The 23,276-nt window shown below is 45.1% G+C and overlaps 1 protein-coding gene across 1 annotated transcript in view; it reads left to right on the top strand.

The window, feature by feature from the left end:
* LOC119383681 (uncharacterized) overlaps nucleotides 1-22,977 on the top strand; it is a 143,142-nt gene extending 120,165 nt beyond the window's left edge. The window contains exon 5 of the mRNA XM_037651958.2: nucleotides 22,709-22,977. Within this exon, the coding sequence (XP_037507886.1) occupies nucleotides 22,709-22,905 (197 nt within the window). The 3' untranslated portion in view covers nucleotides 22,906-22,977. The remainder of the gene's footprint in view (nucleotides 1-22,708) is intronic.
* Nucleotides 22,978-23,276: the final 299 nt, after the last annotated feature.

Below are 23,276 nucleotides of genomic sequence, written 5' to 3'. Positions count from 1 at the left end.
TCTTGCAGAGCAGTTCATAGCCGTGTTAGCTTTTCGCAGGCTGTGTTTTTTCAACAAGCCCAAGGGGTGCTTCATGACCCCTTTAAATAAAACTATCTTACTCCGAAAAAAACTTACGTTTTCAGCTCCGTTTTCTGCCCTTTACGGCAGAATGTCCTTATTTTTTTCCAATATTTATTTTTGTCATGTATTCTTGGGCCAAGAATTATCTATACTCCGAGGTACTTGTATTCGCTCACCCTCTGTAATTCTTGGCCCTGTATTGACACCGCCTTATCACAAGGATCATTGAGTACCATCAATCCACATTTTGTTACACTAAATCCTAGTCCTAGAGCTTCCCCTTCCCTTCCCCATATATCCGCCAGCTGCTGTATATCCTCTCAACTGTCAGCAAATAAGACAATATCGTCAGCATAAAATAATCCTGGAACCAATGTTGCTACCTTCTAGCGCGTATTCCGTATTCACCATGTACAGCATAAATAACAGCGGGGACAATGGACATCCCTTTCTCAGCCCCTTGCTAATCGCGACGTTCTCTTTGCTACTCATTCCTTCCCATTCTATGCAAGCTGTATTTTCTCGGTATATCTCCCTCAAAGGCTGTATACAGTCGTCGCCCATGCCCATTGCTTTCAATACAACCCACAACATTTCCCGATTGACGTTGTCGTACGCCCCAGTGATGTCTAGAAAAGCCATGTACAAGGGCCTATTTTCTATTTTAGATATTTCTATACACTTAGTTAGAACAAACAGGTTATCGTTCAACCGCCTGTCGACTCGAAATCCATTCTGGAGTTCTCCCAAAATATCGTTGTGTTCAGCCCGCTTTTCCATTCTCATTTTTACTGCTTGCATCGCCAACCTGTATAGTACCGATGTAAAGGTTAGTAGTCTATACGAGCGAATGTTATCCTTTTTTCCCTTGCCTTTATAGATTAAGTTCATTCTACTTTTTCGCCAACAGTCCGGTATTTGCCTGTCCTTTAAACATTTTCTACAGCTTTCAGCAGTGCTTCTTTAGTGTTATTTCCTAGTTCGTTAATGAGGCTAACGAGAATCCCATCTAAACCCACGCAGTGCACTTTGGAACTTTTCCTTCAGCCTTATTCCAGTTGAAATTCTCTAGTACTAGATCTTCCTCGGTTGCTCTCCCTGCCGCACATTTACTCACCGGGGAAATTCCCTGGACGCTCTTTTTAAATGAATCGGCTGTTACTCTTCGGATGTAACCTAGCGCTTCGTACCCTTCCAATTGATTTCCTCCTTCATCTACAATATGTTGTTGCGTTGTGACAGATTTCCTACCTAGCGCCTTTATGTGGCTCCAAAATATCCTAGGTGCTCCAAAATATCCTAGGTTTCTCGTGAATCTCTGTCACCCATTGTTCACTTTCACCTTTAATTTTTGCCTCGACCAATTTCTGAACAATAGATTTTTTCTGTAGATATATTTCCCATATTTCGTTGACTTCATCCTGCGGTCGCTTGTCCATGATTCCGTCATGCTTCACGCCGCTTCTCGATCGCTTCCCGGATTTCCTTGTTTCACCAACTTTTTGGCTTCCTCTTTCCTTTCAAGCAAATATTTTTGTTTCTCTCTCCATATCTCTTTCGTCATTAGGTCTAACAGGTCACTGTACTCCCTGTCCTTGCCTGATGTTTTGCCTACTTCTTCCTCGAATCTCGTGGCTATAATTATTATTTGTTTATCATTTAGATACAAGGTGCCAGAGTGATTCCATGCTCTCATTTCCAGTTTTATATCCCATTTGTAATGTTATTCGTTTATGATCACCACCCAAGCTTTCAATCCCTTCCTCGTCTATTCTCATTTCTCTCAGTTTCTGATAAATTCCTTCAGACATGAGACAATAATCAATACTTCGCTGTTTGTTTCCGACTTCCCACATGATCTGGCCTTCACATTTAGGCCCCGTGTTACCAATCTCCAGACTATGTTGCTCGCAGAGATCTAGTAATAACTTCCCATTGGTGCCTGAATATCCGTGAAGCTCGTGTATGTGGGCATTCATGTCCCCTAGAAGGATGATCTCGGCCCCATTACCAAATTCCTTAATATCCTGACTCACGCAATCCACTATCTCCTGATTCTTTTCTCTGCAGTTATTTCCCGTCCACGAGTAGGCAACCCCTAGCCACGTATTCTTTCCACCTACTGTGCCCAAAACCCAGAGGTGCTCTGAACACATCTGTTTCACTCTAACCCATTTGGCGCCGCGGTGAATTAGCATACCTACACCCTCACCTTTCCTTTCTCATATGATCCTGTTGCACCCTTCCCAAACATAATTTTCAATATGTGGTGCTTCTTCCAAGTCTCTAAGGTGTGTTTCTGTGACCGCATAAATGCCTATCTGTTCTTTGTTTAACTGCTCCTCAATCTCCATTTTGCCTTTTTTCTGCCGCACTGCATGTTTATGTAACTAATTGCAAAACGCGTCTGATCCCTTTTTCTTTTACCTTTTTTTCTGGTTTTTCGCAATACTACCTGTCAAAGAGTCCTGGTTGTTTTCCCTGTTACTCGCTACCCCGGACTCCAAAGGGCCCGCGTGCCCCCCAAAAAAGCTACTGCGCGTCCTGCCAGTCGCCAGCCCACCCTTGATCAAGCCTCTTATCGAAGTGAACTCTGTCTCTTTGGAAACCGCCCCACCTGTGCACCTCCCTGTTTATATCAAATACCTCGAAACCCTTCTCTCGACTAATTCGTAATATCTCTGTGCGTCAACAACCGCTCTTTGCAAGTTGATATTGCGTACTAGTACTTCTGGTATTGTGCACACTACAATTTGCACCTGGTTGGACACGGCGCGCTTGTCAGCGACCCCTTTCACCAAGGTCGTTGGTAGTCCTGACGATTCTTCATTCAACACGTCATTTAGCCCTCCCACAATTACCACGAGGTTACGTCTGTGAGCTTTAGCTGCGAGTCTTTCACTCGCTTGCCTCATGACTGTCCCCAGCGTATGTCCTGGGAATGTCCCTATCGAGACTCTCTTATCTCCTTTCACCCTTTCTTCGATTGCCTCTGCGCATGGGACTAAATTTGAGTCACCGGCAATAATGACCTGCTCAGACATTCCTTCGGTAACCTGCATCTTGCTGCTGTCTGGGTGACTAGCGTGAGTTACGGCTGCGGCTTTGTCCCCTCGCTCCCTCAAAACTACTTCTCGGAAGCTGGGCCCTGTGACCACTGCACCTGCATTTGTCATGCCTGATGTTCCCTTCGCCTCTCCCGCACGGGGTGTGCTTCCACCTAATGCTTCCACCGTCACCTGCGTCTTCTTTGTTCCCTTTGACGACCTTCGATAGGCCCTCCTCGGCTGACCTAAGCCTTTCACCTATGGCCTTCGTCTTCTCTCGCTCTGTCGCCTACGCATTCTCCAGCTCTGCGTTTCTCGTCATGAGCCCCCTCTGGACAGCCATCATGTTTTTTTTTTTCTCCTCGAATTCGCATTGTATACACTTGGCGTCAGCTTCTTCTGCCTTCTGGTCCGCACAAACTTCCATCTTCCAACCTACCCCGCACATTCACCACTTTACGGCCTTTATGACCATGTCTAGATCTGTTCACCGATGCCCACGTATTAGAAAACTGTCACAAATAATCACGGCGTACTAAATACACTGCCCTAAGCCAAAAGGAACCGCAAAATCAATGAACACGCTACACTTCAAGGCACCTGTGCATGCACGTGCTCAGTCTACACACGGACCTCAGCCACGTGGTGGCGGAAAAAAAACCAGAGTAGAAAGCAATACACCAAAAATTGTACATAGTAATAAACCCAATCAGGTTTTACACTAACGCCTTATATATATATATATATATATATATATATATATATATATATATATATAGAGAGAGAGAGAGAGAGAGAGAGAGAAAGCTACAGACAGAGGCAAGGTCCAACCATGCAAATACACTTATCTGGCGCTGTCGTTCCGGAGCTCTCGAAAAACACGTCCATCCTGCCTGACAGCCTACAGCCAAGAGCTCTTCCTCTTCCCGCCACCTGGCGAACCTCGGTGCTGAAAAGCCCCGCACGGCATAGTGCCACTGTCGGCAAACATCACTCATTATTTACTGCGGGGTACGCACCTGCTTCGAAACCAGTGTTCTCTCCGTGGTGCTTGAGCCGCCCACGAGCTCACCTAACTGTTCCGGGAGTGCGGAAGAAGTCAGACCTACGGACACATGGACTGAAAAAAATTGAGCCTACTCCTACTGTACGAAAACTACAGTAACCACGTCCACATCCATACGGATGGCTCGACTACATCGTCCAGTTCTGGTGGTGCGGTGGTTATACCATCACAAGGGATAACTCTGCGTCTTAAGACTTCACACGCGACGACGTCTACGGCGGCAGAGCTCGCGGCTCTGCGCACCGCAATAGAATTTATTGATACTGAATGACCAAGTAAATGCGCTGTGTTTTCTGACTCAAAACCGGCGTTACAGTGCCTGCGGTCAGTTCTCCTACGAGTATACCACGAACAGTTGATGTGTGAAACCGTGAAACTTCAACACCACGTAACTCAAAAAGGCCACGATATTGACATTCAGTGGTTACCTGGCCATTGTGGTATCAGTGGAAATGATTCCGCAGATCACGCCGCTCGCGCATCAAATCAGGAAGCAAACATCGTTCCAATTGCGCTTTCAAGGGCACACGCTGCAACCAAATTCGACAACTGGCTCGCAGTCTCACACTCTCGGAGTGGAACGCACCAAGCATAAGACATAGCAGACTACATCAACTGAACCCCTCACTGCAATTCCGACCTCCATCCGGCCTTCATCGACGTGAAGCTTCGCTTCTCTATCGCCTTTGGTTCGGAGTTGCTTTTACGAAGGCATATACATCGTTAATTGGAATGACTGACAGCGTGGCATGCGATGTTTGCGGCACCGAAGAAAACATCGAACACTTGCTGTGCCACTGCCCTCGTTTTTCCTCGGAGAGACAAGTATGATCGGCCAATTTGCGTTCAGGCGCTACTACAGCACCGTCCACATCTGTCGACGGCACACATGGCAGTGAAAGCACCATTGTGTTTTTCGAGAACGACGGGCTTGTGCGAACGCCTCCGACTTGTGGTGCAATCCCGCACGCTGCATTGAATTCACTACATCTCTTCTCTCTCTCTTTTCTATCTATCTATCTATCTATCTATCTATCTATCTATCTATCTATCTATCTATCTATCTATCTATTTATCTATCTATCTATCTATCTATCTATCTATCTATCTATCTGTCTATCTATCTATCTATATAGCCGCCTACGACTTTGTGCTCTCCTGGTCGCTCGGTTCATCGAATGTGCACCAAAATTGGTATGGCGTAACATGACTGTATGGCGAACATAAATGACAAGTCATAACATGAAAATCATGACACGGATGTCATGTACAGCAAGATTTACATGCTACGCTCATGGTGCGCTGGCGGCCGTTTCGCTAGTTTGATATACACCAAAATTGGTATCTCGTGACGTGACTGTGTGACGAACATAAATAACACGAGTTAACATGAAAATCATGACACGCATGCAATGCACAGCATGACTTACGTGCCACGCTCATGGTGCGCTGGCGGCCGTTTCGCTAGCTTTATATACACCAAAATTCGTATCTTGCGACTAGACCGTGTAACGAACATAAATACCACGAGATAACATGAAAATTATGATACGCATGTCATGTACAGCATGACTTACGTGGCACGCTCATGGGGCGCTGGCGGCAGTTTCGCTAGTTTGATCTACCCCGAAATTGGTATTGCGCGACGTGACTGTATGCAGAACATAAAAACTCGAGTTAACATGAAAATTATGACACGCACGTGATGTACACCATGACTTCCGTGCCACGCTCATGGAGCGCTGGCGGCCGTTTCGCTAGCTTGATCTACCACGAAATTGGTATTGCGCGACGTGACTGTGTGACGGACATAAAAACACGAGTTAACATGACAATCATGACACGCATGTCATGTACAGCATGACTTGCGTGCCACGTTCATGGGGCGCTGGAGGCGGTCTCGCTAGATTTCATCATCATCATCATCAGCCTGTCTACGCCCATTGCAGGGCAAGGGCCTCTCCCATGTTCCGGCAATCAACCCGGTCCTGTGCTTTCTGCTGCCACGTTATACCTACCAACTTCTTAATGTCATCTACCCACCTAATTTTCTGTCTCCCCCTCACGTGTTTACCATCTCTTGGAATCCAGTCAGTTACCCTTAACGACCACCGGTTATCCTGCCGACGTGCTACGTGCCCGGCCCATATCCATTTCTTCTTCTTGATTTCAACTATGAAGTCCTTAACCCCCGTTTGTTCCCTGACCCACTCTGCTCTCTTCCTGTCTCTTAAGGTTACACCTATCATTTTCCTTTCCATCGCTCGCTGCGTCGTCCTCAATTTAAGTTGAACCCTCTTTGTAAGTCTCCAGGTTTCTGCTCCGTAGGTAAGTACCGGTAAGATGCAGCTGTTGTATACCTTTCTCTTGAGGGATAGTGGTAGATTACCATTCATGATTTGAGAATGCTTGCCGAATGAGCCCCATCCCATCCTTATTCCTCTAGTTATTTCACTCTCATGGTTCGGCTCCGCGGTTACTACCTGTCCTAAGTAGACGTACTCCTTTACAACTTCCAGTGTCTCTCCACCTATCGCAAAGCGCTGTTCTCTGCCAAGATTGTTCCACATTACTTTAGTTTTATGCATATTAATTTTCAGACCTACTCTTCTACTTTCCGTATCCAGTTCAGCGATCATGAGCTGTAATTCGTCTCCCGCGTTACTCATCAATGCAATGTCATCAGCGAATCGCAGGTTAATGAGATACTCTCCATTAACTCTTATCCCTAATTCTTCCCAATCTAGGGCCCTGAAAACCTCCTGTAAACACGCGGTGAATAACATTGGAGAGATCGTGTCTCCCTGCCGTACGCCCTTTATTGGGATTCTCTCGCTTTCTTTATGGAGGACTATAGTGGCCGTGGAGCCGCTGTAGACTTCTTCCATTATGTTTATGTAGGCTTCGTCGATGCCCTGATTCCGCAGTGCCTGCATGACTGCTGATGTCTCCACCAAGTCAAATGCCTTCTCGTAATCTATCAAGGCTATGTATAGGGGTTGGTTGTATTCCGCGCATTTCTCTATCACCTGATTGATAGTATGAATATGGTCTATTGTTGAGAAGCCTGCACGAAATCCTGCCTGGTCCCTTGGTTGATTGAACTCTAATGTCGTATTAATTCTTTTAGCAATTGCTTTTGTAAATAGCTTGTAGACAACGAACAGTAAGCTTATGGGCCTGTACTTTTCAGGTCCTTGACGTCCCCTTTCTTATGGATCAAGATAATGTTGGCATTCTTCCAAGATTCTGGTATCCTCCCCGTCGAGGGACACTTCGTATACAGGGTGGCCAGTCTTTCTAACATAATCTCTCCACCGTCTTTCAACAGGTATGATGTTACCTGATCCTCACCAGCTGCTTTGCCTCTTTGCATTCCCTTTAGGGCTTTCTTTACTGCTCCTGTCAATACTGGTGGGATGTCAGATTCCTCTGCAATAATACTGCTTCTTACGTTATCATCCTGACTGTCTGGGCTGCTGTACAGATCTCTGTAGAACTCTTCCGCTACCTCAACTATTCTATGCATATTGTTTGTGACATTGCCTTCCTTGTCCCTTAATGTATACATCTGATTTTTGCCTACGCACAGTTTTGTCTTCATAACTTTGAGGCTTCCTCCGTTCTTTAGAGCATGCTCAATTCTCTCCATATTATACTTTCTTATGTCGGCTACTTTACGCCTATTGATTAGCTTCGAAAGCTCCGTCAGCTCTATTTTGTCTGTTGCACTTGAGGCTTTCATAGCTTGACGTTTCTTAATGAGGTTTTTCGTCTCTTGGGATAGCTTACCAGTGTTCTGTCTGACGACTGTACCCCCGACTTCCACTGCACGCTCCTTAATGATACTAGTCAGATTATCATTTATTGCGTCAACACTAAGGTCGGTTTCCTCGGTTAAAGCCGCATACCTATTCTGAAGTGAAACTCTGAATTCCTGTACTTTCCCTCTCAGAGCTAGTTCATTAATCGGCTTCTTGCGTATCAGTTTCTGCCGTTCCTTCCTCACGTCTAGTTGAATTCTAGATCTTACCATTCTATGGTCACTGCATCGGATTTTGTTAACTACTTCCACATCCTCTACAATGCCCGGGTGGCCGCACATTATGAAGTCTATTTCATTTTTAGTTTCGCCATTACGACTCCTCCACGTCCACTTACGAGTAGCCCGTTTTCTGTAGAAGGTATTCAAGATGCGTAAATTATTGCGTTCTGCAAACTCTACTAGTAACTCCCCTCTGGCGTTTCTAGAACCGATGCCATATTCCCCAACTGCATGATCTCCAGCCTGCTTCTTGCCTACCTTTGCATTAAAGTCGCCCATCAGTACAGTATACTGTGCCTTTACCTTACTCATTGCTGATTCTGCGTCTTCGTGGAGGCGTTCAACCAGTTGATCATCATGGCTGGATGTAGGCGCGTAGGCCTGTACCACCTTCATCTTGTACCTCTTATTAAAACTTAATTACGATACATATCACCCTCTCATTAATGCTATAGTATTCCTCTATATTACCAGCTATATTTTTATGAATAAGGAATCCCACCCCTAGTTCTCTTCTGTCAGCTAAGCCACCATAGCATAGGACGTGTCCGTTCTTCAGCACTGTATATGCCTCTTGGGGCCTCCTAACCTCACTGAGCCCTATTACATCCCATTGAACACCCTCTAATTCCTCGAATAGTACAGCTAGACTCGCCTCACTAGATAAAGTTCTAGCGTTATACGTAGCCAAGTTCAGATTCCAATGGCGGCCTTTCCGGACCCAGAAATTCTTAGCACCCTCCGCTGCGTCGCAGGTCTGGCCGCCACCTTGGTCAGCTGCTTCGCAGCCGCTGGATACTGAGGGCCGAGGTTTAATTGGTGTATTCATGTGGGAGGTAGTGGCCAAGTACTACACCAGGGTGGCCAATCCTGCTCTGGTGAGGGAGTGCATGGCTGGCTGTGGTCGCCAGTGAGGCTGCACCCCAGGCCTTTTTACACAATTCCATCATCACGCGTATTTTTTTTTAATCCGGTTGGGAATTGTCCGGCACCGGGATTCGAACCGCGGACCTCGTCCGTGCGAAGCTGATGCTCTACCACTACGCCATCGCTGTACGACTGCCATCGCTGTACGCCATACGATTTTGGTATGTGCCCCTTAACGCATTACAGCATGGTTGGGGTTCGGCTTTGATTTTGCACCTTTCTCCGTATTTAATATACACCAAAATTGGTCTCTTGTGACGTGACTGTGTGACGAACATAAAAACACGAGTTAACATGACAATAATGACTCGCATGTCATGCACAGCATGACTTACGTGCCACGCTCATGGGGCGCTGGCGGCGGCTTCGCTAGGTTGACCTACCGCGAAATTGGTGTTGCGTGACGTGACTGTGTAACGAACACAAATAACACGAGCTAACATGAAAATCATGACACGCATGTCATGTACAGCATGACTTACGTGCCACGCTCATGGGGCGCTGGCGGCCGTCTCTCTCGCTTGATCTACCACGAAATTGGTATTGCGCGACGTGACTGTGTGACGGACATAAAAACACGAGTTAACATGACAATCATGACACGCATGTCATGTACAGCATGACTTACGTGCCACGCTCATGGGGCGCTGGCGGCGGTTTCGCTACATTTATGTACACGAAAATTGGTATCTTGTGACGTGACTGTGTAACGAACATAAATAACACGAGTTAACATGACAATCATGACTCGCATGTCATGCACAGCATGACTTACGTGCCACGCTCATGGGGCCCTGGCGGCGGCTTCGCTAGCTTGATCTACCCCGAAATTGGTATTGCGCGACGTGACTGTGTAACGAACATAACTAACGCGAGTTAACATGAAAATCATGACACGCATGTCATGTACAGCATGACTTACATGCCACGCTCATGGGGCGCTGGTGGCGGTTTCGCTAGATTTATATACACCAAAATTGGTATCTTGTGACGTGACTGTGTAACGAACACAAATAACACGAGTTAACATGAAAATCATGACACGCATGTCATGTACAGCATGACTTTCGTGCCACGCTCATGGAGCGCTGGCGGCCATTTCGCTAGCTTGCTCTACCCCGAAATTGGTATTGCGCGACGTGACTGTGTGACGGACATAAAAACACGAGTTAACATGACAATCATGACACGCATGTCATGTACAGCATGACTTACGTGCCACGCTCATGGGGCGCTGGCGGCGGTTTCGCTAGATTTATATACACGAAAATTGGTATCTTGTGACGTGACTGTGTAACGAACATAAATAACACGAGTTAACATGACAATCATGACTCGCATGTCATGCACAGCATGACTTACGTGCCACGCTCATGGGGCGCTGGCGGCGGCTTCGCTAGCTTGATCTACCCCGAAATTGGTATTGCGCGAAGTGACTGTGTAACGAACATAACCAACACGAGTTAACATGAAAATCATGACACGCATGTCATGTACAGCATGACTTACATGCCACGCTCATGGGGCGCTGGCGGCCGTTTCGCTAGCTTGATCTACCACGAAATTGGTATTGCGCGACGTGACTGTGTGACGGACATAAAAACACGAGTTAACATGACAATCATGACACGCATGTCATGTACAGCATGACTTACGTGCCACGCTCATGGGGCGCTGGCGGCGGTTTCGCTAGATTTATATACACGAAAATTGGTATCTTTTGACGTGACTGTGTAACGAACATAAATAACACGAGTTAACATGACAATCATGATTCGCATGTCATGCACAGCATGACTTACGTGCCACGCTCATGGGGCGCTGGCGGCGGCTTCGCTAGCTTGATCTACCCCGAAATTGGTATTGCGCGACGTGACTGTGTAACGAACATAACTAACACGAGTTAACATGAAAATCATGACACGCATGTCATGTACAGCATGACTTACATGCCACGCTCATGGGGCGCTGGCGGCGGTTTCGCTAGATTTATATACACCCAAATTGGTATCTTTTGACGTGACTGTGTAACGAACATAAATAACACGAGTTAACATGAAAATCATGACACGCATGTCATGTACAGCATGACTTTCGTGCCACGCTCATGGAGCGCTGGCGGCCATTTCGCTAGCTTGCTCTACCCCGAAATTGGTATTGCGCGACGTGACTGTGTGACGGACATAAAAACACGAGTTAACATGACAATCATGACACGCATGTCATGTACAGCATGACTTACGTGCCACGCTCATGGGGCGCTGGCAGCCGTTTCGTTAGCTTGATCTACCCGGAAATTGGTATTGCGCGACGTGACTGTGTGACGAACATAAAAACACGAGTTAACATGAAAATCACGACACGCATGTCATGTACAGCATGACTTGCGTGCCACGCTCATGGGGTGCTGGCGGCCGTTTCGCTAGCTTGATATACACCAAAATTGGTATCTTGCGACGTGACCGTGTGAGGAACATAAATAACACGAGTTAACATGAAAGTCATGACACGTATGTCATGTACAGCATGAATTGCGTGCCACGCTCATGAGGCGCTGGCGGCTGTTTCTCTAGCTTGATCGACCCCGAAGTTGGTATTGCGCGACGTTACTGTGTGACGAACATAAATAATAGGAGTTAACATGAAAACCATGACACGCATTTTCCTCAATGACATACAAGACGAAGTATGCAGCTCTTTGCTGGCTGCTTCGCATTACATCGATTCCCACAATGCGTGGGATCTGCCGGCTTTTTTCCTCTTCCCTCCTCTCTGTTTCTCGTCGTTCTAACCCCCTTCCCCGATCCCCCAGTGCAGGGTAGCCACCGGAAGTGCTTCCAGTTAACCTCCCTGCCTTCTCCTTTTTCTGTTTCCTTCCTCCCCCGGCAGAACAGATTAACGTCATGTTTGAGTCAAGCGCCACGGGATCGGATTGGATTGGATTGGATGAAGGTGCCTCTTCCAACATTAGGTCACCATTGCGGGCTTCGTTCAGCGCTAACACCAGGTTAAAATTTGCGGAACCGAAAACATTTTGCGGTTACCTGGGGCGCAGAAAACGAAGTTGTATCAAAATGGTGCAATTGGCGTAGCTGTTGCATCCCTGCCGGGATAGTGCAACACTATCCTGGCAGAACTATCGGCGAACTGTATTCTTGACTTTGCGGACCTCTTGTTTCACGACGTTAGTCACAGCGCTCCGCGATCTGCTGACCTAACTTGGTCACTAATTTCTTTCAAAGTCGTCAAGGACATTCTTTCCTAATATTCGCCCGCACAAGCTGACCACTACCTGCCACCCAGAAGCGCATAGCCTACATGAAACCCACACGCTGTGTGCTTAAATCACACACTGAGGACAGTACTATCCATGAAGTTTTCCGCTGACAACCGTGATTGAGTAGCACTTCGCCTGATGCGAAACAGCTCGTCGAGCCACGACACCCCGGGCTCTTCCACCTTCTATGAACTATTTGGGCTTCATCCCAAGTTTCCATGTAAGACCCTTCTGCCATTAGTTACGTACACTCCTACAGATGCAACAGGTTGGGATCGAACAGCTCCACAGATAGCATGGTATCAACTTCCTGTCTCGAAGCAATCTCTGAAGGCCTGCCACGATAGCTATGCCAGAGTTGTTGAATTTCCCGCGTTCTTCCTGCAAGAAGACGAGCTTTGGGCACCAAGTGCTTGCGCTCGTTCGACGAGAACGAAGCAGCCATCGTTATGTTCTGGGCTCGTGCGGACGTCTAATAAACGTCTGTTTTCGTTCCTAAGTCTGTGTCGGCTGTTCTGTCTCCCACATATTTTGTATTTTGGTGCCGTTAAACCCAGAAGGCGACAGCCGGGAACTACCGTCAAGGGACATCGCTAGTGGCTACCGACTGGAACAACAGCGTGAACTACTGAGGCCTACCGATCATCTGACAGGACAAGCTGAAGACAAAGAGGACCATGCAAATGGCACAGAAATCAAGGCGTGGCCACTGATATATCGGGTAGAACCAATGTCTCCTCGTCCACTGCAGTGCACTAAATGCTGGCGTTACGGACATTCCATCAAGGGATGCAGGTCAGTTGTCCGGTGTCAAATGTGTGCAGGAGAACATAGCGCTATTGACTGTGCAGCACTGGAAAGGTTTTGTTGTCTGTGCAGCGGCTCTCACGCAGCAGATGATAGTAGCTGTTCTGCGAGGGCCCAGGAAATTCAAATAATGGAGATCATTGAACAAAAGAGATGTTCTAGACGTGAGGCTAGAATTGCCATTGGGGAACGGTCTCGTGGGTACTCCAGTGCTACGACTCGTTTTACTCAGGGCATCGATTCTTCCCTCTCAGAAGTAATAGCCTCCACCATTGAAAAGACGATGACAAAAGTAATGGAAAACCTCTTTATAACACTGACAGAATCATTGGCACAAATAGTGAACGCGCAGATGTCTCAAATCCTTCTGAATGCTAACCATCCAGCTGCGACCCCTCCACTTTCTCTGTCAAGTAAGGAAATTAGTCCAGGGTCACGGGACTCAGCCTCCTTGGAAACCAGCCGCAAGATAATAATAGCTGCTGAAGAGGACTTACACTCTCCAAAAGCCGGTCCGTCGAACGGTAGCCGTAGGGTAATTATACCCGTTGAACAAGATCCAGATTGGAGCTCCGATTCAGGTTCCCAGGACTCACAAATGGAACTGGACTCTCGAAACATGAAACGGCGTGCGTCGCCTGGAGCGCAAGGTTCTCCAATGAGCCCAAAAGTTAAGAGTAAAAAACACCAGAAGGAAACCGCATCAAAAAGAGATTTCTTGAAAGATAGTATACTGGAGAAGGCAGTGAATACTGCCGGAATTTTGACACAATAGGCGGCTTAAAATTTTTACAGTGGGATTGCCGTTCAATTTTTTCTGCAGCTACCGATTTATTTTACATGTGTAATCATCATTCCCCTGATGTTATTCTTTTGCAAGAAACTTGGCTTTCGAAAGAAAAAAGTTTTCATCTTAAAAATTACCGCACATTTCGTTTAGACCGGCCCTCTCGTGGTGGAGGATTAGCAGTATTTATTTCTTCACAAATTGCTCATCGAGTTAAAATTACATGTCGAATAATGAACTTAGAAAGTGAAATTTTAGCTTTAGATATTTCTCTTCCGGGATGTCTTCCGTTTTCGTTAGTCAATGCATATTTTCCTACAGGTGTTCAAAATTCTACTGTTATTGATTCGGTGATATCTTGTTGCAGGAAAGAAATTATATTGGCAGGAGACTTTAATTCTCATCACATTTCATGGGGTTTCAAAACAGACATGAGTGGCAAGCGTTTATGGGATTTGGTTTCCAAGAATAATTTATTACGCATTAACAAAAGAACACCCACGTTAGTTTGTAATCAGTCCCGTTCTGTGTTAGACCTTACTTTCTGTAGTCCTAGCCTCTCTATTTCTACATGGTCTACATTGAACTCAGGTACAAGTAGCGACCATTTTCCTATATTGTTTGAGCTTGTATGCCCACTGACTTCAGTAACCTGCCATTCGATTACTCATGTAAATTTTAATACATTTCAAAAACTGCTACGTGCGGCTTTGTCGAAACGGACAGACGAAAATGATGAGAAAAATCCCATGAACTTTAGTGATATTATCAAAGCATCGTTAAATAAATCTAAGTTCACAGTAAAGGTCTCTAAACGAGATTCTTTAAATCCATGGTGGAACTCAAATTGTTCACGTGATTACAGGCTAAGAAAAGCTGCGTGGCGAAAATTGCTTTACAACCAATGTTCTAGAAATTGGATGGATTACAAATATGCGGCCGCAGTTTTTAAGAGGACAGTCGCCACTGCGAAGGAGGGTTATGATAGCCAACGTTCAGAGTTCCTTTCGAAGCCTGGCAACAGGAAACCCCTTTTTAAATTTCTTAGATCCAAAAAGGTAATCCCTTCCCCCATAAACATCGAATCGGTAGTTTCAACGCCAAATGAATTGGCTAGTTTTCTTGAAAATATTGCTAAAGGACTTGAAAATCGCTTCACGACTGCTTGTTCATACCTCTCACGGTCCCCTGTCAAAAGTGATGACTTTGAAGAGGTCACTGCTTCAGAACTAGCACAAGTTGTGCAAATCTTACCTAATTCTGCGCCAGGGCCTGATGGCATTACTGCATCGGTAATAAAAATCATACATAAGGTTTCGCCCCAAGATTTACTTGAAATCGTTAATCACTCTGTTAGAAATGCTTGGATCCCACCTGATTGGAGAATTGCGAAAATAATTCCTTTATTAAAAAGCAAGGCTCTGGATATACTTTAGATAACATCAGGCCTATTTCGCTCACTTCTAATCTGGTAAAATTAATCGAACGAATATTGCACATTCGGATAGATAATTGGTTGAATGAACACATGATCTTGAGCCCATGCCAAATTGGATTCAGGCGGGGTTGTTCCATTTGGTGTGCCCATGTTGACTTAGAAAGCAGGATACAACTAGCCCGTGATCAGAAATGCTTTGCCGCTTTAGTTACTCTGGATATTGCAAAAGCTTATGACAGTGTAGAACATGTTAAATTAATAAATTCGCTTACAGACGTAGGTCTGCCACATTACTTCGTTGCATGGGTACACTCCTTTTTGAAAGACAAAGTTTTATTGCTCTCAATCTGGTATATCGTCTTTAAATTATAAACAAACTAGAGGTCTTCCCCAAGGATCGGTATTGTCTCCATTACTATTTAATATTTTATTAAGTACCATTCCTATTCAACAGGGCGTACAGGTATATGTATACGCCGACGATATTGCATTTTTTGCTACAGCTGCAGATATACATACATTGTATCAAAACTTACAGAGGTATATGAACACTCTTGAAACGTGGTTGGAAGGCATTAATTTGTCCTTGAACATTAGAAAAAGCGCAATTGTAATTTTCCCGCTCAGCGTTCCCGTTCAAATTTCGTTGCTTTATCGCCAAGACGTTATCCCGCAGGTGGAATCGATTAAGTATTTAGGGGTTATTTATACTGAAAAACTTAATTGGGGCCCGCATATCGAAACTATGGCAGCTAAAGGAGCTCGTGCGGTAGGGATGCTTCGTAGGCTCAGCAATAAGCGGACAGGATTACGACGTGATGTGCTTCTTATGATTTATTGCATGTATATTCGCCCGATATTGGAGTTCGGCTGCGTCTTGTTTTCTGGGGCACCTGCCTACAAACTTGGGCCATTAGTTCTTCTAGAACGCGAATCATTACGTTTATGTCTTGGGCTTCCTGAATTTGTTGCGAATAATATTTTATACAAAGAAGCGCGCCTGCCTTCTCTTCTTACACGCTTTCACATCCTGACAGTACGTACCTTCCTAAAGATATATGCATCACCCCTGAGGAGGTCGCAGTATGGTTTTATTAATCAGCCGATGTCATTTTTTAGCCATGAGTGGTCTCGATTACGGTGTCCACAAGTCATTTTCGCACAAAAACTCTTGGCATCATTACAAGTAAACCTTCGTGAAGTACTTGTGTCGAACAGATCAGTGCACCCAATTAGAATACAATTCGACGACATATTTCCTAAGAAATGCAAAGACTTTCCTAATAGATTCATAAAAGCCATTTTGGAAGACCATTTGTCAAACTTAGATACAAACATCGTAATAGCTACTGATGCTTCAGTTTGTGAAGAAAAGGCAGGAGTGGGAATTACATCATTATCTTTGGATTGGTCTTTCTCAATTCGTTTGCCTGATTTTACACCTATTTATCAAGCGGAATTACTTGCAATCATCCTAGCTTTACGTAAATTACCCTTATCTATAACAGAAGTAATCATTTTAACAGACTGTCTGTCTGTTTGTTCTTCATTGACGGCACCTAACATGTCATGTACCTTAGAAGTATTTTATTCTCTTGTCCCAAGACATTTAAGTTTTATTCGTTTGGTGTGGGTACCAGGTCACAAAGGTTTAACCCTCAATGAATGTGCGGACGCGCTTGCAGTTGCATCACGCGATGGTCCCATAATTTCTATTTTACCGACGTTGGCCTTTGTCTCTTCGGCGCGATTTGAAAAGTTTGCCACGTCGGTTGACATTGGTAAATCTCCTTTGTCAACATCCGAATTCCTTCACCTTGACTTTTCGTGGAAAAATCGATGGTGCTCCAGCAGAAGGGCAGAAATATCTATCACCAGACTACGATGCCGAGTTCACCCACTGAACTTTTACCTGCACAGGTCTGGTCTGTCTCAGACACATTTATGCCACCACTGCAACGAGAGTGAATCTCTGCACCACTTCTTTATAGCATGCAGATTGTACAAAAATCAAAGGAAAAGACTGCTAGAGGAACCCCTCCGAAGGATGGGATTAAATTTATCACTTCCGATGGTACTTTCCTTTGGGGCAATTGAATTGGGCCACAGCCACAGGAACGTTTTCGAAGCCGTATGCGATTTTCTACGGGAGACAAAGCGAATTGCTTATTAGGTTATTTAATTTCATTTTATTTTTCATTCATGCATTATATATATATATATATATATGTGTTTATATATATATATATATATATATATATATATATATATATATATATATATATATATATATATATATATATATATATATAAATTTTTTAATGTTTTTTAGCCTTGAATATTAGAGTGAGTTTCTCCTTACATATCCTTATTATAAACATATTTGAAATGTAAAACAATTTTATCTCAAAAATACGGTGCCGCCCGTTTCATGGCCGATCCCCCACAGTGGGTTGCGCCAGGTTGACAAGGTCCAACCAACCAACCAACCAACACCAAGCTGATTGAAGAGGCAAGTGCGCTGCTTGAGAATGTTGACGCGACAGTGCGACAGATTGACTCGATTTATGAGTCTAAAGAACGAGAACAAGGACCTGAAGAAGATTAACGATGAGATAGAGAGCCATAGAAGTGACGAGGCCTTCGAGGCGGAATGCGCTACCATCTTTTAAAGTGAGGATAACGCGATCGGCATCTTAGCCGAGCTCTACAGCAAACTACACCAGCATAGCGAAACGTCTGCTGTGTCATCGCCCATTGAAGTTCACGACATGCCGGCGTCTATGGGACCTGCTAATATTATTCCTTTCGCTGGTACCTTGTGCAAGTGGAATGAGTTCTGGGAGCAGTTCGATTAGATCATCAACTGGAACGGTACTCTTACATCGACGCACAAACTTAACTATCTGAAACTCTTGAAAAGAGACGCAGCGGCAGCTGTAGCGGGGTTTCCTACCACAAATTCATGTTGTAAAGACGATATAGACATGGCGGAAATACGTTTCAGTGACAAAATCTCTTGGAGCAGGAGTATTTCTCAAGGCTTCGAAGGCTTACTCCTGTGCGTTTTTCTAACGAAGTTGTATGACGTGTTATGTAGTACATGGTCATACAACTTCTAACGAAGTTGTGTGACCATGTACTAGGTAACACGACGCGGGGACTTGAGGCGCTTCGTGTCAGAAAGTCGTCGTTATCATTGATGCTTTGCGACGTTTTCCTGAGGGCATTGCCACATGATATCGTCATAGCCTACCACAGATCTTGCGCAACACCACTCGCGAGTATTTTGTAAATACATGTTCCTATTTTTTTCCAACATCTTTACCCCTTGACAATATGACGCCACGAACTCATAACGTGGCTTCTTGTACAGCTACGCGCGACGAGGTCGGATGCCATACGTTTAAGTCTTCAGACGCATATGGCTTTCACCTTAATACGCGGAACAGTAACCTTTTATACGTCTTGGCTTCTGAGGCGCTTCTGTTTGTCGTGTTCCCAATGTACGTGAGCAGATGCTTAATATATAGACAACGCGATTTGACAAGCTCACCATGAAAATATACTTAGCCATTGAAGAAACATGGCATCGATGAGTTGTGTCAACTATTCCGCGTGCTTGTCTGCGGAACGCTGAACATCATTCTTAACTCTGATGAATTTTCAGTGTTATAAAAGTGTGTATGTAAAAGTATAAAAGTGTGACACAGCCATATGCTTTCTTATACCAGTTGAGTATTTTACATTGCAACAACATCACTACTTCGTTTTATTAGGTCAGAAAAAAATTGCGGAGGGGCGAAGCACGTAGGTAAGGGTGTTTGAGCTCCACTAACGTGAAACCTGGGGAGGGGTGCAGCATGCAGTGTGCGCGGGTGTTTCCGACAGGAAAAAAATCACTGCTAATGGGGAATGACAAACAGACGAAAGGTTAGACACGGAGACCAGCAGTCCGCTTTTAGTTACCATGCCCGCTACGAAACTACGCATAAGAGAAATCTCCCAGTGGCACTACATTACAGGTCAAGATCCAGTGCCTATATATACGGGGTGAACAGTGAACGTTATTGCAGTGCAAGCAGTCAGTTTTTTTCAATCAAGAAACTCGCTAACAGACGCTACCTGCGTCGGTGTTGTCTCTAGCGGACGAGGACGCATTCTTGTTCCTTGCGAGCTGGTAGTTCAGCTTTAATCGCCGAAAGACCGATCGCTCTCTCTTACCACATGGCGAGCGCTGAGGCGGTGGCGCCCTCTCTTGCGCTCAAGCAAATGGCCCACCGCGACAGCAGACGACGATGCATGATGGACGCCGACACCCTTAGGTACTTCGTTCATAAAAATATTTCTTCGCAAAAAGACTAAAAGTACCGTTCATTTACGTAGCAGAAACCCGCACAAATAATGTCCCGTAATATGGGTTTCGCATACCTTAGCACATATATTCCTGCACTGAAAAATTCTATACGGCGATGTGGCAATAGATATGGCTGAATGTATGAAATCAATTTAATTTTTCCGCGTGCTATAAACAATACGTCCTGAAAATGACAAGGCCATTTTCTGTGTACTGCAGCTGGGTTGCATATCTGTAGGTAAGACCTAATGATTGAAGAAGATATCATGCATTTGCAGCTGGAACTCCATTTAACGAAGTGACTTCGCTCGAGTAATTCCGTAAGATTGGGACGTTGATAAAATTCAGAAAAAAAAATATAGCGGTCCTTCGAAATCTAAAATTTTTACGTAGCGACACCGCAGAGCTCTCGTGTGTAATTTCCGCTAACGTTCGCCTGCGCGTTTGAAATGTCCGCGGTGGCAGCCCGCACGAGGAGCCTCCTATCTCCGGACGATGCAGGCAAGGTAGACGGCGACATGCAGCTCTGGCTGCCGGTACGCAAAGACAAGAAGAACGACATGAATGTTGACAAACGACGATGAGTCCTATGAACCATGAAATGATAAAAGCAACCACCGCAGTATTCCAGTGGGACCTTGCCCAGGAACAATAAGCTAACGTCGCCCTTGCTTCAGTCATCTGGCACATAAAATCACTACCGAATAATGACTCCATTGTTTAGTACATGTGCACAGACTGCAGCGTCCTGCAAATAAAATTTGGTTTGTGACTAGGCCGGCAAAATGTTCGGACGAGATAGCGTTGTATGGCACGCTCGAAAAAAAAGCCGTATGCGTCACAAAAGTCCTGTGTGTCATAGAAGAAAATCCCCACTTTTTTTACTGATGTATTTCGGAAAAAATTTGTTATACAGTAGAGCCGCGCTTATAGGCTTTTCACGGGACCGTCAAGGAAACGTAAGAGACGGAAAACGTAAAAACGGAGAAACTGGAAAAAATGTGAATTTAGAGTAATTGCGAGAAGCACAAAGTTTTATTTCAAACCTCTCGCTTGAAGCAACCTTGCAGCGTCGCCTGACGATGCTGCAAGATTTTCTACAAGATTTGTCGCACTCACTCAGTTCAAAGCATATCTCAAGCAGCTCCAGTGTCCTCTGGCTTTCGGCATCGTCACTGCGCTGAAATTTCTGCAACAAATCCAGCGCTGTTACCATCAATGAAGCCGTTGGCTCCGGCAACTGCTCCGGCACCTGCTCCACCTCCTCAACATCGTGACTACTGACGCATGTATCGGCACACTCGGCCACGATATCATCGATGGACGAAATCGCGGAGGTCACACCGGCGGCGTCATCTCAAGCCCGGATAAAAAATACAGATCTCTGAGGTCATGTTTTTGGTGGTGAAACGTAAAAATGCACCTTTGTTGTCGCCCTCACCACTTTTGGCGGCCAGTTCCATCGTCGAGCCACCAAGCGGACTTCCACTGAATTCTGCTCTGCAATTTCGCTCGAGCACCTCGTTTAACCTATAGCGAGAAAATGGCTGACATCCCAAATGCTCTCGAATAACCTGTTCCTCGTAGTACAAGAGGAGAAAACTACAAGTCTCCAGAAAATTTCTTCCGACATTTTAAACGACTACAGAAATATGCGCCAGGCTAGCACAACTGACCATCAAGTGTTACTTTCACGTGACATTGGTACTTCAATGCGATAACGATGGTATAGACAATCGAGGTCTATTTTCGCCGTGTAAGTCATCTTCCGCCTACAGCACAGACGGAATCACACTAGTCTAGAGCACCCCGCCGGCCGCTTTAGCTGCAGTTTTCTGCCGAAATGTGCAACGATCGACACCGTAATGATACCTACTACAGTCATACTGCATGCTAGGTTTTTGTGCTATACTCCAAGCACGAAAGGAAGCTTGTAGCTAATGTGAGGTAGGAGCTGCGGACAACGACAGCGTCCGCAACCACGTGCTCTACCGCCCTAGACAAGTGTCAGTACAATTCGGATGGAGCATACAAGGCACCGGGCCTTGTAGCTTGTATATTCCGTCCGCGAGTGCAAGCATGCAAAGCCTGCTTACGGACGCGGCCTAAAGCAGACACGAAGCGCACCGGCTGGGTATGTCGCACGAAGGAGCGCCAAGTGGTGCGCTCGGAATGTGGGTCCTTGATAGTAGATGAAAACGCCACGGCCGCGCACGTTGGTGCACATGCTATTTTAACAGAGAGCAGGATACGGATCATAGCTGTGTACGTGCTATGCTACGCTATGTGTGTGTGTGTCTTCGCCTCAAGATAGCGCTTAGCAGGAGTTGGTGGCGCGTGAGCTACTTTCAGTGGCACAACAGTTTTGTCGGCAGTGAATAATTCCTAGGTGGTATTTCGATGTAACTGCGTCAATGACATTTTTTCAGAAAATACTCAACAGAAATACTGTTGACGAAATAGTTCCTCAGTTGTATTTCAAATTATTTGCGTCAATGAAATTTTTATTGTAAAGTGCTCGAAAGAATTATTGTTTAAGAATTATGTCCTCAACGGTATTTCGATAGAAATGTGTCAATGAAATATTTATTTCAATGTGGTCAACCTAAACATTGTTATGAAAAAAATCTCTGATGCTGTTCGATAGCAATGAGTCATTTACATTTTATTCCTAACGGCTCAACAGAAATGTCGTTGATGAAGTATTGCAGTAATCCAGTGAGTATTGCGAAATCAGCGATAATCAATAAAGTCAATGATTCGATCATAGTAGGGCAATGGACAATCAGCAGTCATTTTCATAAGGGATATCGCTTTCCTTATGTGCATGTCTGCTGATTCTGACGATATAAGTACGAATTTTTCAGCATCTATACATGTTCTTCTATTTTTAGGGCCTGGCATCTCAGGGAAGCCAAGGAAATTGAGTGGCGCCACTACGTGGATTGAATGCACTTCATGCAAATGCCAGTTCTATACAAACGCCTCTTTTTATGAAGAAAAAATTGGCTGCACTGTGTGGGCGACGTTGAATTGTATGTGTGAACAAAACTCATTGCACCGAGGAGAGAAAAGCGGAATGCGCCAATGAAGTGACTTCTAAACTAAATGACATGGCCTTGCGGTAACACTTTCCATGAAATATTTCAATAAAGGCATGGCAAGATAAGTGCATTTGTGGCATTCGCTTCTTTCTTGGATTCGAGCTAGTAATTTCAGTAATGCTGCAGAATCTTTGAGGCATCTCGAGTATCCAACGCCACACCATACGTGGTCTTACACGGTCATTATGTGAATCATTAATACTCTTCTACTGTCTTTATGGCAGTTTTGATGACAAATTTCCTAATAGCAGGAATCGTCGACCACGGAACGTGCGGTCATTTCTTCCGGGGCTAAGTAACCTCTTCAAAAATTGTCAGTGCGTTGTTAGAAGCGAGGGATAGAATGCGCTTAATTGTA

The sequence above is a fragment of the Rhipicephalus sanguineus genome, chromosome 2 (genome assembly GCF_013339695.2).
Source record: "Rhipicephalus sanguineus isolate Rsan-2018 chromosome 2, BIME_Rsan_1.4, whole genome shotgun sequence".
Lineage (NCBI taxonomy): Eukaryota > Metazoa > Arthropoda > Arachnida > Ixodida > Ixodidae > Rhipicephalus > Rhipicephalus sanguineus.
This window is presented reverse-complemented; position numbering and strand designations above follow the sequence as displayed.